This window comes from Rattus rattus, chromosome 1 (assembly GCF_011064425.1).
Source record: "Rattus rattus isolate New Zealand chromosome 1, Rrattus_CSIRO_v1, whole genome shotgun sequence".
Lineage (NCBI taxonomy): Eukaryota > Metazoa > Chordata > Mammalia > Rodentia > Muridae > Rattus > Rattus rattus.
Genome location: NC_046154.1, coordinates 174,075,300 through 174,089,127, shown reverse-complemented (window position 1 = coordinate 174,089,127; position 13,828 = coordinate 174,075,300). Strand labels below are relative to the sequence as shown.

Below are 13,828 nucleotides of genomic sequence, written 5' to 3'. Positions count from 1 at the left end.
ATGCCAGCACTTTTTAAAGATGGCCCCCTACCCAAAGGGACTTGGAATCTAGCCACAGGCTGTCGTGCGTTGGATACCGATTACGAGTTAAGGATCTCATGCTCTTTATTCAGGTGTTAACAGAGCCTACACAGCAGTCCCGGTTTATAGACAAGAAAAGGGCAGTCTGGACAGTTGAGTGCAAGTTCAAAGGGACACAGCCACTTAAATGTAAAGCCGGGTCTAACCCAGGTCCCTGTCCCAAGTCTCCAAGGTGCCGGTAGTTGCTCATCTGACCTGCACACATGAACCCTCCCTCTTTGTCTTGTCAGTCATCTGTCCAAAGCCTCAATGGCTTCTTCTCTCCCTCCAGGGTGGACGGCAGGACCCACAGGCCACAGAACCTGTGCCCACCCTGTGATCACTCACTCAGCTGCTCCTGTCACGTTGGCCTCCTTAGACTTCAGGGACCCTGCACTGACTGGGACTCTTAAAACAAAACAGATTTCAGGCTGGCCAGATGGCTCCCTGGTTAAGAGCACCTGTTGCTCTTCCAGAGGACATGGGTTCAGTTCCCAGCATCCGTGTGGTGACTCACAGCCATCAGCAACTCTAGCCTTAAGGGATCCAATGCTTACTTCTGGACTCGGGGAACACAAGGCATACCTATGGTGCCCAGACATCCATGGAGAAAACACCCAGACACACTAAAATGAATAAATTTAAACAAACAAGCAAAACCCCTCACCTATCACCAGGTACCTAAATGACTGTTGTGGGTGTCACTCTCTTTAAAGACCCACCGTGAGCCCAGATTCTCCTTTTCCACTTCAGCATCTCATCAGTCAGCCATACTGTACTATCATTAGTTCACGTTTATAGATGAGGCTACCATTTCCACCCCATGTGTGTAGAGTTCACACGGGCAGGATTTCTTTCCCTGATCTGTTCCCCGCCCCCCACTCTACCCCATAACCCAACATTGTGTTCTCCGCCATTTTTCTGAGCCCCACACAGTATACGGGCAATCAGTAGATGTTTATTGACCTGAGATGAATGACACTCAGGTGTCTAGTTGCCAAGCCTCAGAATACTGATTCACACCTGTGACTGCTTTATATGTAAACACACACGCACTTGTCTATCCCTGTGAACTTGTCGGGGTGACCTTAGAGCCATGGAGGAGCCACAGACTAACCCATGCCAATGGGTGTTGAACACAGGATGCCTTTAGCTTCAAGGTCGCTCTTGGAGTGTGATACTTAAGGAAGTGGTTTCTGATAGAGCCAGGTCTGGTCAGAAAACTAGGAAACGAGATTCCACATTGAATTTAAGTGTGGCTATCTGTGAGAGTTTTGGTGACTTTGTCTCTTAGCCAAAAAGACACGCTGTGCTTGGTATTGTCGATCTTGTTGAAGATGGAATTAGGAGAGGTTGATTAAGAAATACACTCTCACCCAGTTACCCATATACACATATGCATATATACATATATATATTTATAGATGAGACTACCATCTACTCCACACACAAACACATACACGCGCGTGCGCGCGCGCACACACACACATGTATAGACACATATGAAGCAAGAAATATTACCTATTTATAGAGTTTGATTATTGGCTGAATTCCCAATGGAGGGTTTCTCAGAGTTGGGAGTGAGCTTGCAGATGTCACACGACTAGGAAAGGATGTAGCCTTGGGATTAAGCTACAGGTCTTACTATCCTGATCCTCAGAATATTTAATAGAAATTATATTTCTTTTTTTTTCCTTTTTTGAAAAAAAAATAAAGGTTGTTCTTGGAGAGAATTTGACTTCAAATTGCCCAGAGGTTATCTATGAAATTAAAGAAGAAACGCCCGTGTTCTACAAGCTCGTTCCTCACCCCGTGAAGGACATCTACATCTACCTAACGGCTGGGAAGGAGGTAGGTGAAGACACCACTTCTGGCTTCTGACTCATGAATAGGAATTATCTCACTGATGTCACTGTGCCATGGCAAAGCTTTTACTTTGAGCCGCCAGGTTTATACACCGCCGCGGGCTTTGAGAAGACCTATGGTGGGCCGTGAGCACGGAATTAAAACCCATAGTGCCTGTCATCAGTAACTAAGCAAGAAGTATTACCCATTTAGACAATTTTATTATTGGCTATATTTCCAGTGCCAGTTTTTCAGGGTGGGGGTGTGTGTGTGCTTGCAAATGGGTGCATAATCAGTGAAGTAACTGAATTTACACATTTATTGTGGGGCCACTGAGCGTTTAGATGCATTTATGAGTATGCCCAATGGGACTGGCTTTGGGACGTGGGGTTAATGCCAGGCCACAGCCTCATACATATTCATGAACTGAGGAGTATATGTCACTCACCCTACCCTGCACACTCTTAATTTATCTGAATGTCTCAGTTTTTCTTGGTACTGACTACTGAAATGAAAACAATACCTTTTCAACATTTTCTTTATCTTTAAGAAAAGGAAACTGTTTTTTCCTGAGTTCTTACAAAGTGGGAGTCCTTGTGCCTTGTAGGGTCTCTGTGTGTGTGTAATGAGTTGTGTACATGTGTGTACACCTGTATGTGATAAAGGATACTAATGAAATATGTTAATGAAATTATTATTCCACTTATACATGAAAAGTCTAAGATTGCAAAAGTTAAGTAGTTCCAGGAAATACATGTGTGTGTGTGTATATATGTATATATATATGTATATATGTGTATATTTATAATGTATCTGTATATACATGTATAATGTATAGACACATATATGATATATCTGTACATATCATCTTTAAGAGAGTTAGAACTCAAACTCTGCCCTAATTCTAGAGCCTGTGCTTTATACTGGCATGGGATTTTGATCCATGATCCTCTGAACACACTAAGTATGAAGAAGGTATTTGGGGCTTAGATCGTTGTGCAGTGGATGTCACAGAGGTCCTTCCCCTTCCCCTATTTGTCACTTCTTCTCTTTCAGCCACTCTCAGGAGGAAAGCAATGACTGTCCTGCATGTGTTTGCCTTTTGAGTCCCAGGGTAGGGGCGACCGGATCGAGTATTCTTAGAAAGGCCACATTACTCCTCGCAGTTTGAATTGGCTATGTGCAGTGGTCACATTACGATGGCCACATCCGACCCTCCCATAGCTTTTTCCGCTTTATACAGCCTTCAGTGCAGGCCTGCTTTGTACATTCAAGCACTCTGTGTTATGCCTCTTCCTTGGGATCCCATATCTAAAAGACTTTTGTCTGTCCAACACACTCTGTTTATTAAGTAACCATTCCCATTCCCAGGCTTCATTTATCAAGGACATCTCAAAACTGCCAGCCAGGGTACTGACTGACTGTGCTACCAAGCAAAGCTGATAAGATTCCAAGCCCCCAAAGCAAAGCTACTGGAAGTCTGGCTTGATCTGTGCATATTTCCTCCCATTTTGTTTTTTTGAAATGCTGCAGAGAGCTCATAAATTCCCGTCACTACGCACAAAGATATTTGTAGAACTCTGAAACCCAATGCTGTAGGCTGAAGACCCGGTGCTGTGGGCTGCAGACAACTGTCAATGCACCAGTGATTCATAGATCTTCACTTTCTAGAAAGTAAAGATGTCCAGCCCCTAATGACTTACAGCCCGAAGACCTTAGGGACCGTTATCAAGGGGGTAGAGTGTCAAAACCTATTGTCTCTATATTCTTTACTTTAGCATAATTGCAAAAGGTTCTTAGCCAACTATAGCAAGACACCCTTGTAATCCTTATACTTCGTAGGCAGAGGCAGGGGGATGACAAATTAAAGTTTGGACCACATAGTGAGGCCCTGTCTCCAGAAAAAGACTGAAATACAAACCTGCAGTTGACTGTGGTTGTACAAATACGATCCCCCAAAAGTCCAAATGCAAGGAATGTCCTTCCTAGATTCTAGGAAGATAGTATTTATTTTAAAGGCCGTAGGAAATCCATAAAGTGGTATTAATATGTGCCCATTAAACATAATCATATGCAGATATATGTACTAATGAGAAATAGTTCCACGGTGTATTAATTGGGAAGCAGGTCTAATGTAATAATTATAGTATTTTATCTTTTCCATAGAGTAATGTTTGTGCTTAAATATGTTAAACGGTCCTTCTTGAAGAACGTTCTAGAGACTAGTATTCTCCTGAAGGTTCTCAGCAAGAGAAGCTCCTTCGGTCCATTGTTATTAATGTCTCTACAGTGTTATGGTGCTGGTCAGACTCAAAGGCTCTCACAATCCTGTGCTAAGGAAACTTACTGTTCAAGTTTGCTGGACCATAGCACCATTTTCTCCCATAATAGCAATAGCTAGTGCTTATGACACAAATTATTTAGTATGCTTCAGACTACGCCTGTAATAACCCTGCGAAGTTGGTTGTACCAGTGCCGTCTTTACAGGCGAGGAAACAAGGTTAGAGAGATTACGTGACACTTAATAAAATCCCTCAGAACCGGGAAGATGTTTTGTGAGCTATGAGGAAATAAATATCCACATTCTCGTTAATTCCGCCTGCAACTGTCAGCGGCGCAGAGGACCGAAACGAGAGGGCCCAGTGATCCTGCGTGAGGTCAACCTGGGATTGAAGGACCCTCCTCAGATATGCCCTGTTTTCACCACAAACTCCTCGAATTCTCCATTTCTCTACGCATACTTCCCAGCATGCACAGCTTCCCAGGATAATGAGTTCTGCACGTTTTCTTACTGCCTGCTAGGTAATGTTGCCTTCAGGAGATGTGCCAGGCAACACTTGGGCACTCCAAACTTTCTGCCTCTGCTAACTTCCCGGACCTTCCCAGTACCATAGACTGACAAATGGGAAAGTGGGAAAGACATTCTCAAGATAGGAAATGGTTTTAATCCCCCCTCTTTGTAGTGCTGAGAATTGAACCCAGCTCCTTGGCTACTAAACTACACCCTGTCTCCTCAGGTTTCTTCTGCTTGCAACCCAGATGGGATGGGTGTGAGTCATTGAGCCAGGCACTGGAGTGATGGTAGTACCCTAACACCACTTCATTTCCACATCCCTGGCTGGACTCGTGCTGATGGTTCTGGGGCAGAACGACTGCCTACACCCAGATGCTCATTTCCATAACGCCACTGATTATACTGACTGTCCCTGTATGAAAGCGAGGTGACCTGGCTCCGTGATCCCTATGGAAGTAATTATCCACAGATCAGAAACCTGACTATGGGAAGACCCACCTGAGAAGGCTCTTAGTAAAATGCACTCCTAGACGCCACCCCCAGGCCTGGGAAGAGTCTCAGAGAACAGGGGAGTCTGGGGATACAATTGTCTCTTGGTATTTTTCTGGGGATTGGTTCCACAAAGCCCTCAAAAATTTGCATCTAACCTGTATGCATCCTCCCACGTACATTGAATTAGCTCTAGGTTAGTTACAATTAGTTGCCTATAATACGATACAATGATAAAGATATAAATCATCCTGTTGTATTGCTTAGGGAAGGAGAAGATTGAAAATGCACCGTGCACATATAGGCACAATATGTTTTCTTCAAATGGTTTCGATCTGTTCTTGGTTGGATTTGCGGGTTTAGGCTTCACTGGGGCAAAGAGGGATAGCCTTCTGTACTTTTCAGGAGCTTCCTAGCTGCATCATAGCCTGGAACTCGAGACCTGCCATCGGATGCCGCCTCTGTGGAGACATTCAGGGCTCAAACTGACAAATACACTTTGTGTTGCCTGCTCCCTCATTCCCCCAACCCCCGCCCTGTCCCCCGACCCGCAGTGTTGCTTGTGATTCCCTCTGAGCTGATGCCCTCCTCCTTTTCAGGTGAGAAGAATTCAAGTTGCAAACTGCAGTAAACGTAAATCCTGTTTCCAGTGCTTAGCAGCGGCAGACCCCCACTGTGGCTGGTGCCTCCCGCTACAAAGGTATTTCCTAAACCTTTTCTCACCAACTCACGGTTTCCAGAAAGTGTCATGCGGCCCAACACTTGTTGCCCTACTTTTAATGATCCATTCCCACGCTGTGGCTCTCCAGGACTGACTTGTACGGTGTAACCATAATTCATTCTTAAAGATGGTTCTTGCCATGTCAGTATCGTCAAGTCATTTGACCCAGGCCACACAGGGCTACCCGATCTGGGGGAGGGGGTGGGGAGAGAAGGCGGGGACGTGGCGAGAGAACGGGAGAGGCTAGTGCTGCCGGGTTTGCTCTTTATTTCCTACCAAGTTCGCCAAGACTTCAGAGAGAGGCAAAAGGTTCGCCCTTGGAGACGATAAAAAGAATAGCCACGTTTGAACATTCTCAAATGAATCCTCATCACGCCGTGTGTTCTGCTCGCTCGCCGGAAGCCGTATTATTGATGGCATTGTCTTCTTGCACACCATATAGCCCTGGGCCTGATGTACAATCTCAGTCTCCAGGCAGAATCTGCCCAGCTTGGTCTTGAATTACGATGTGTGCGACCCATCTAGGCTCAAGGGCGACTTGTAGCGGCTTCCTCTCCATGGCAGTTCTTAGCATCGCTGGGACCAGCCTGGTTGGATTCACTGTTGCCATGGTAACCCAGTACTCCAGCTTTCGCTACAGAAGCAAGTAGGAAAGAGCAGCTCAGGCAGGAATGAGGGAGGGGGGGAACCCAAGCCACATAGCAATGGCTGTCAGATTGGTGCTTTCTGTTTTTTAAAGGTGAACGTGGATTTAAAAATAAAAATAAAAACAGCAGAGCAGGTAGGGAGAGGCTGAGAGCAGGGTGAAGGGACAGTTGGGGAAGGAAGGGCGAATTAGAAAGCTCCTGGGGGGGGGCAGGGAGTGTGAATGGAGAGAGGGCAATTATGATGTAAGGGGGAGGCTCGGAAACAAACTAAAAATATGGAGATGGAATGGATTAAGAGTTCTTCGTGGAGGAAGTCACAATCCTAGCTGCCACAAGAAGAGTCTCTGCCCTCCTCTCTGCACCCCTTGCAGGGGGCTCCTTCCCTCAGAATCCCTGGCAGACAAAAGAAACAGGGCCAAGAAAATTCTCATGAATAATTGTAATCGGGTAGGAGCCTTTTCTTCTTGTCACATGCCCAAGAGTAGACTTTAGGAAATTAACTGATCACAGCCAGTGGTATATGGTCGCTGGAGTCTTTTATTCTTTTAAACTCATCCCGCTTATGTCTTGTGTCTTTGGAGAGCTCTGGGCAGGAGTTCATTCAGGGGTGGTGGTGACAGTGGTGGCGTTTAAATAGCCGTATATAAGTAGTGACTATTCGTCCAGCAAGCTTCAGTCAGGAGTTGTTGGGAGATGCCCAAGTTGGTGATAGAATTTTGGAGCTGGTTGTATTTTATGGTTCTTTCAGAAGCCTTAGTATCAGAGCAGGAGGAGGAGGGCAGGGGTGGGGAGTGTGTTGACTGAAAAGAGAAGATGTCTGAGAGCGGAGCACTGAAGTACTAGAGGACTCAAGTACTGTGATATTTAGAGTCAGAGAGAAACAGAAGGGGGGCGGGGAGGGAGGATCAGAAAGGGGAGAGAGGGCATTTAAAGGAGGAGTGTGTTGCCAGGCAAGGGAAAGGGGAGAGAGCAGTGTACCGTGCCAGCTCCTGCCAAGGAGGTCAAAGGAAAACTGATTCGTTGGGCTTAGGACGGGGCGATCAATGACTGCGACAGAGGCTTGTGTTTGGAAGGGTGCTAGAGCTGCAAATGACAAGGACACTGAGCCAGCCGGCGCGACTCCTTGGGGGAGTTATGAAGACTGGTAGAGGAGATACGGAGCAGATTCTGGGGGCAAAACCTAGAGTCCAGAAGGTTTAGGGCTCTAAAATTTATTTTCCATTACATTTTAATTGGAGTAGGGTAGTGCACGTTCCATAGCGTGTGTAGAGGTCAGAGGACCGCTCGTGGGAGTTGATCTCTTCTACCGCATGGCTCTCAGGGACCAAATTCAGGCTGTCAAGCATGCTAGATAAAAGCACCTGCCACGCCATCTCACCAATCTAAATTTAGCAGGGTTTTTTTGTTCGTTTGTTTGTTTTTGTTTTTTTTTAAAGTTATATAAAATAATGGTGTCTGGGGCTGGAGAGAGGACGGTTCGGTCAGCCTGTAAAGTGCCTTCTGTGAAAGCATGAGGCGCCGAGTTTGGATCTCCGGCACCTACATAAAATGTCAGCCGTGCTAGCCACGTCTTTGTAATCCTGGTGCTGGGGAAACAGAGACAGGAGGATCCCTGGAAGTCCATTGGTCAGAGGGGCCAGCCAAATTGATGAGCTCTAAGTTCAATGAGAGGCCACACCTTCCCGTTGCAAAGTGAACATGCGCACGCATGCGCACACTGACATCACATGCCGGTGCTTTTCTGCGTTGTTGGGGAAAATTCCAATAGAAAGGAGAGAGGTGGAGAGGGAGGGAGGGGGGTAAGGAGGAGGAGGAGGGAGAGGGAGTAAGGAGGAAGGGGAGGGAGAGGGGGTAAGGAGGAAGGGGAGGGAGAGGGGGTAAGGAGGAAGGGGAGGGAGAGGGGGAGGGAAGAGAGAGAAGAGAAAGAGAAAGAGAAAGAGAAAGAAAGAGAAGGAGAAAGAGAAAGAGAAAGAGAAAGAATATTATGGTGTGTTCTCTTTCAGCGGGTGACAGAAAATGTGACCTAATCACATCAGGGGCGAGGGTAGCCTCAGACCAGGACGGGAGGGAAGCAGCACAATCTGGATCCCAGAGCTGGTAGGAATAGACCAAACCTCAGGGTCTGTTTGTATTGCTTGGAACATCCTCTGTGAACTTAGATCAGTAGGAACAAGGTGTCTAGGTGAGCCTGGAGAGAGGAAGCCCTGGGAATCTGAGAAAGGAGAGCAGGAAGCACCCAGGAGCAGTGGTTTTGCTTTGCTCGTGTACTCCAGCCCCGTCGTTGGAGAGCAGGGTAGATAGTTTGGTTTAGCCAGAGTTTGGGGACAAGGACACCAGGGTGGAGCTGTTGCTGAAGACACTGATGCGTGTAATGAAGGACTCCAGTGTGTGATGGAGAGAAGTAGGGACACACTGTAGGTGGGAGACATAAGAGCAGGGTACAATCCATGCGCTAGACCTGGAAAAATGGACTGTGTGGGGCTCAGCGTTGAGGTGATCCAGGTGTTCAGTTACCGGAAATGGTAAAGTCTGCAGGATCTGCAGGATCGTTAGGTCATGGCCCTGACCATGGAGAACAAGATTACTGAGAGGAAACCAGAGACCTCTGCCTGTCAGTCGAAGCCATCAAGAACAGGATGGGCCCAACGTTGGAGAGTAAGGGACGGATTAGTCAAGACATAAAACTAACTAGTGAGGTGGGTGAGTGATGATCCTGTAGGTGGTTGTGTAAGGAGTCAAGGATGATTTCTGCTGTGAACATGAACTTCAACTCTGGGGGGTGGTCAGGAAGAGAAGAATCACGATGAAGAGGCTGTCAGGCCTAGCTGGGCCATCTCTGGTAAGTTAAAGGAAGCAGCCAGCCCTTTAGAGCAGTGCTTCTCAGCCTTCCTAATGCTGAGACCCTTTAATACCGTTCCTTAGTTTGTGGTGCCCCCAGCCATAAAATTATTTTTGTTGCCATTTTGTAGCTGTAACTTTGCCATGTAATCAGCTGTTGTTATGAATGGTGACATAACCTCTGTGATTTCCTGGTGGTTAGGGGATCCCTATGAATGGATTTTCCAACCCCAAAAGAGGTTGGACTCACGGGCTGAGAACCATCCCTTTAGAGGGGCATGGGGAAGCTATGTCCCCTCTTGGAGAACTGCAAGCCAGGAGAAAGGGTCTGTTAGGTCTCTTTCCGGTTTCCCCTGCCCCTTATCTTGCTCCCTCACCCTGGCTGAACACTTTCCAATCGGAGTGATCCTTTAAAAAAAAAATTACCACCAGTGTCCTTCCTAGATTCATTGTCCTCAGTTTCTCCTCTCCCAGACTGAGCCTGATCAAACAAGGCACTCTGTGATTGGCAGTTCCAACCCTCTCATGACTCTTTCTCCTTGGTCTCACTGATTGTCTTTCTGATTCAAGAATATCCCCCACCCAGGGCCTTTGCCCTGAATTTAAAAGTTCTCCATTTTAGCACACTCTTCCCTTCCTGAGCTTTTTATCTGCTGTCTGGTCCTAGAACGTATATCTATGTCCACTTAACTACCCAATATCAGATAAGCAACCCTTACCCACTATTACTTTACTGTTCTGTTTCCTTTGTGGTTCATCACTGTGACTTAATTCTCTACTCTCCCTTTACGCCGTCGTATACAAGTGTTTCTCAAAAACATATTGAGTGAGATAAGCTGAGTGATGGGCAGGCCATACCGGTGGCTTTATACATCAGCCAACATCACAGGGTCATGGTTGACAGTCCTTGGTAGCCACGCCCCCTTACTTGGCTCCCAGTCTGCTCCGGCTTGGCCTAAGATAAAATGGAATGAAGCTTCCAATCTGTGACTCATGTTAAGCTCTCGGTACCATTCAAAATTAGGAATTCTAAAGGGGATGTTTTGGTGTGGTGGTGGAACATCCCACTGTGTTTATTCTAAATGTCACAGATTTATTTAGAAAAATAATTTCTTCTCTGTCTTGAGGAGGTTGAGCCTTCTTGTTTATGTGTCTAGAAAGTAGATTTGGGTATGGTGGGGGGGCCATGAAAATATTAATTTCTTTTTTATTTGGTCTTAAGAAGAGGCACCCAGAATAAGCAGATTTAAGAAACAAAAACAAAAAACAAAACAAAACAAAAACAAAATTAAAAAAAAAATGAAGTAAACACTGAGGTCTACAAAGTTTGGTGTTTTATTATGGGAACCTAAGGTTTAACCTGCACTGTGTTTGTGTATGGGTGGGTGGAAAGGAATCTTTTTCTTCCAGGCTGAATATATTGGGGTTGGAAGCAGTTTCTCGGCTTCTCCCATATTGGGAAGCCTAGCACATGTGTTCAGTTGTGGATTTCCACAAAACTGGCAATCCCCGAACGGATGAGTCGACAAGGTTCCAAAAGTTCATTTGCAAGTTTGTTTGGCTCCCATGAGCGCCTTTCCCACAGAAACAATGTCACAAATTGAGGGTGGATTCCCAAGCCAGCCCACAGCATCCAAGGCCTCTGAATTTCAACAAACATTTGCTGAAAACCTACCAAGAGCCCCACGTGGGGAGTGAGACAACTAGGTGCTGTTGAGAAAACCCAGACGTCCTTCTTGGCTGTAAGGGATTAACACTCGAGCTAGGAGGGCAGACTGTGCCAGTGACCGTTCACTCGGCCGTCCATCTGATCATCAACACGTATGAAGCACCCACACATCTAAACCTGACATTCCATCCAGAGGCCCAGTTCCCGTCTGAATGATGTTTATGGTCTAATGGAGGTCAGTGGATATTGAGTTTCTGTTTCAATAATTCCATCTAAGGAGCAACCACCGGGTTCTTAGTTGCCTAACAAACAGGAATTTATCTACGTTAATTTTTCTCACTCGTGGATCTGCTTGTCAGCTGTGGGGAGGAGGAAGAGGGTTGCGTCATGCTACGGGAGAAACTCAGGTCTCTCTCACATGTCTCTCATTGGGTGCCTGCTCTTAAGTCAGATGTCTAAGACGCCAAGCTAAGCTGCACGATGCGCTCAAAGCCTCTGCCCCCATCGTGTTTACTGATGCTCCACCACTAAAGCAACCTCCACAGCCAAGCTCGACATGGGCAGGGGAAGGAAACAGACCAGTTTATTCTGTCCAGCCAGATTTAGAACACAGCATGGCAAACGGCAGTATAGATGAAATCATTCTGGTACAAGAAGGCCTGAGGACTTGGGCATGTGCATCTAGTCTCTCTAGAATAAAGGAGATGAATAAGCTAGGGGACTCTAAGGACAAATATGGAAGATGTAGGATTTCATGGAGGCACAGATAGAGCATCTAACTCAAATGTAAAAGGTCGGGGAAAGCTTCGTGGGGGAGAGAGGTAACTCAGGCAAATCTGAAACACAGCATGGGTATCAAGAAGGGAAACTGGCTGAGGGAACAGGTTGGCAAAGTAAACAGTAAATTCCTTAAAGTAGGTGTGGACGAGTGTATGGCATGGTTGTGGGGTGGGGATAAGAGGACACGGTCAACGGTGCAGATGAAGGAAGGTCTCACGAGTCGTTTGGATTCTGTTAGAAGAATCTTGAGGAGTCACTCACCGCCCAGCTCCCATCAGGAGACTGAGGGGTTGAGCAGTAGTCCATCTGGAGCAAGATGGCCTTGGGTCATGGCTGGGAGCTGGTAGACCAGTCAGCAGGTGGTTGTAGACTGGGGTTAGGTTAGCAGGGTAGCGGGTAGAAGCAGGTATACTGGAGAGCTATTTGGAAGCTAACACTGACGGAACTCGGTGATTAATTGATTTTCCCCTTGAGCATGGCACACTAAAAAATAGGGCCATAAAACGAAAAATAGGAGATCAAGGTGGCCACTGTGTCTGTGTATTCTTTCTCCCTTGAGCCAACATCACACAAAGAAAAGAGTTGACACTCAAGGAAGCTAGATTCTCCCTGTGGCCCAGGCACTGGAATCTTATGAAGGGCACCCAGGTCATGTGAGGGAGAACTTCTGAGAGATGACAGAGGGGTATGTGTTTTAACTGGTTTACCAGCAATGCAGGGAATCATGTGCAGACATCCGGCTCGGAGGACCAGACAGACGGAGGTGTCCTTTACTGAGCAGGGTGTAGGAGAGAGATCTACTTGGGGTCAGCAGCAAATGCTGTTGATTGCGATACCGGCGCACTGAATTTCGCAGCAGAGTAGGAAGAAGTCAAGCTCCTAAAGATGGCTCCCGTGGGCTGGGATCTGGGCCTTTGTTTGGGTAGCCTGTTTCTTTTCTATGCCAAAGCAGGGTTCACGGTGGTACCCACCTCTGGGGCTGCTAAGAGGATTCAATCGGATAATATCCGTGAAAATTGCAGGCAGGGTCTTGCTCCTAGGAAATGCTATAGCGGAATTCAACAAGGAGCCAGGGTCACCCTCAGCTTCAGGGGGAAAGTAGTCTGAAACTGGGCCTGGAATCGTGGTGTAGATTTTCCCCCAAGCCCAGAAGGGGTGGGGGATGCTTCAAGCTGAAGAAGCAACTCAGCCGGAGGAGGTCTGTTTAGGAATGGCAGGTTGGCTTTTTTTTTTTTTGTCTCTAGGACACTGGCAAGGGAGGAAGGAAGGGATAAGGTGCTGGGTGGGATCAGGAAGTAAAGGCTCTGAGTTTAGATTTAATTAGTATGTGCTGGGAGCTCATTAAAGAGCTTTAAGCAAAGGACCGTGTCTTGGAAAGATTTGTGTCTTGCAAAGATTATCGTGACGGCAGTGTAGATGAGTTACAGCAAGTTGGGCATCAACTCTCCTTAACTCCTGGAATTTGTAGAGTGAGTTTATCTTGTACCTCTTCCTGGGCCATCTGCTTGGTGGCTATTTCTTGGGCCCAGTCATAGCAATGGAACCTGGACTGGTTCCTTCTCAGAAAATGGACCACTCGGGAGCAGCCATTCACACTTAGCCATCCCCACGCATAGGGTAGAGACAGAGCCCCCAACACGCTAATTACGGGGTATCTAGATGCCCTCTTGATTATCTGTATAAAGGTAGCCTCCTCCTATATTCTTCTGCGTGTTTTTCCCCACAGTGACCGTTGGGAGGACTTCAGGCAACCCCTAGGAGCCATTTTGAAATCTTCAGCCACTGTTGAGCTGCTCTGCATGTGAGATTCTGAAACATCACGTCCTAGTTCAGTCTAGCAGCAAGCACCCCATGGTCCAGCTCCTGTCTGACCACTGAAAGGCAGGCAGGAGCAGGAAGGGCCTAAACATGGGGAGAAAGGAATATTTGTAAAGAGCTGACTGGGAGCACTTTCTAGTGCCCAGCTCGCTCTCCTCTCTTGGGGC

The 13,828-nt window shown here is 46.8% G+C and overlaps 1 protein-coding gene across 1 annotated transcript in view; it reads left to right on the top strand.

The window, feature by feature from the left end:
- The window catches only part of Plxnc1 (plexin C1), a 152,433-nt gene that overhangs the window by 32,321 nt on the left and 106,284 nt on the right, over positions 1-13,828 (top strand). Inside the window, exons 4-5 of the mRNA XM_032917107.1 lie at positions 1,777-1,911; positions 5,788-5,888. Of these exons, the coding sequence (XP_032772998.1) occupies positions 1,777-1,911; positions 5,788-5,888 (236 nt within the window). The remainder of the gene's footprint in view (positions 1-1,776; positions 1,912-5,787; positions 5,889-13,828) is intronic.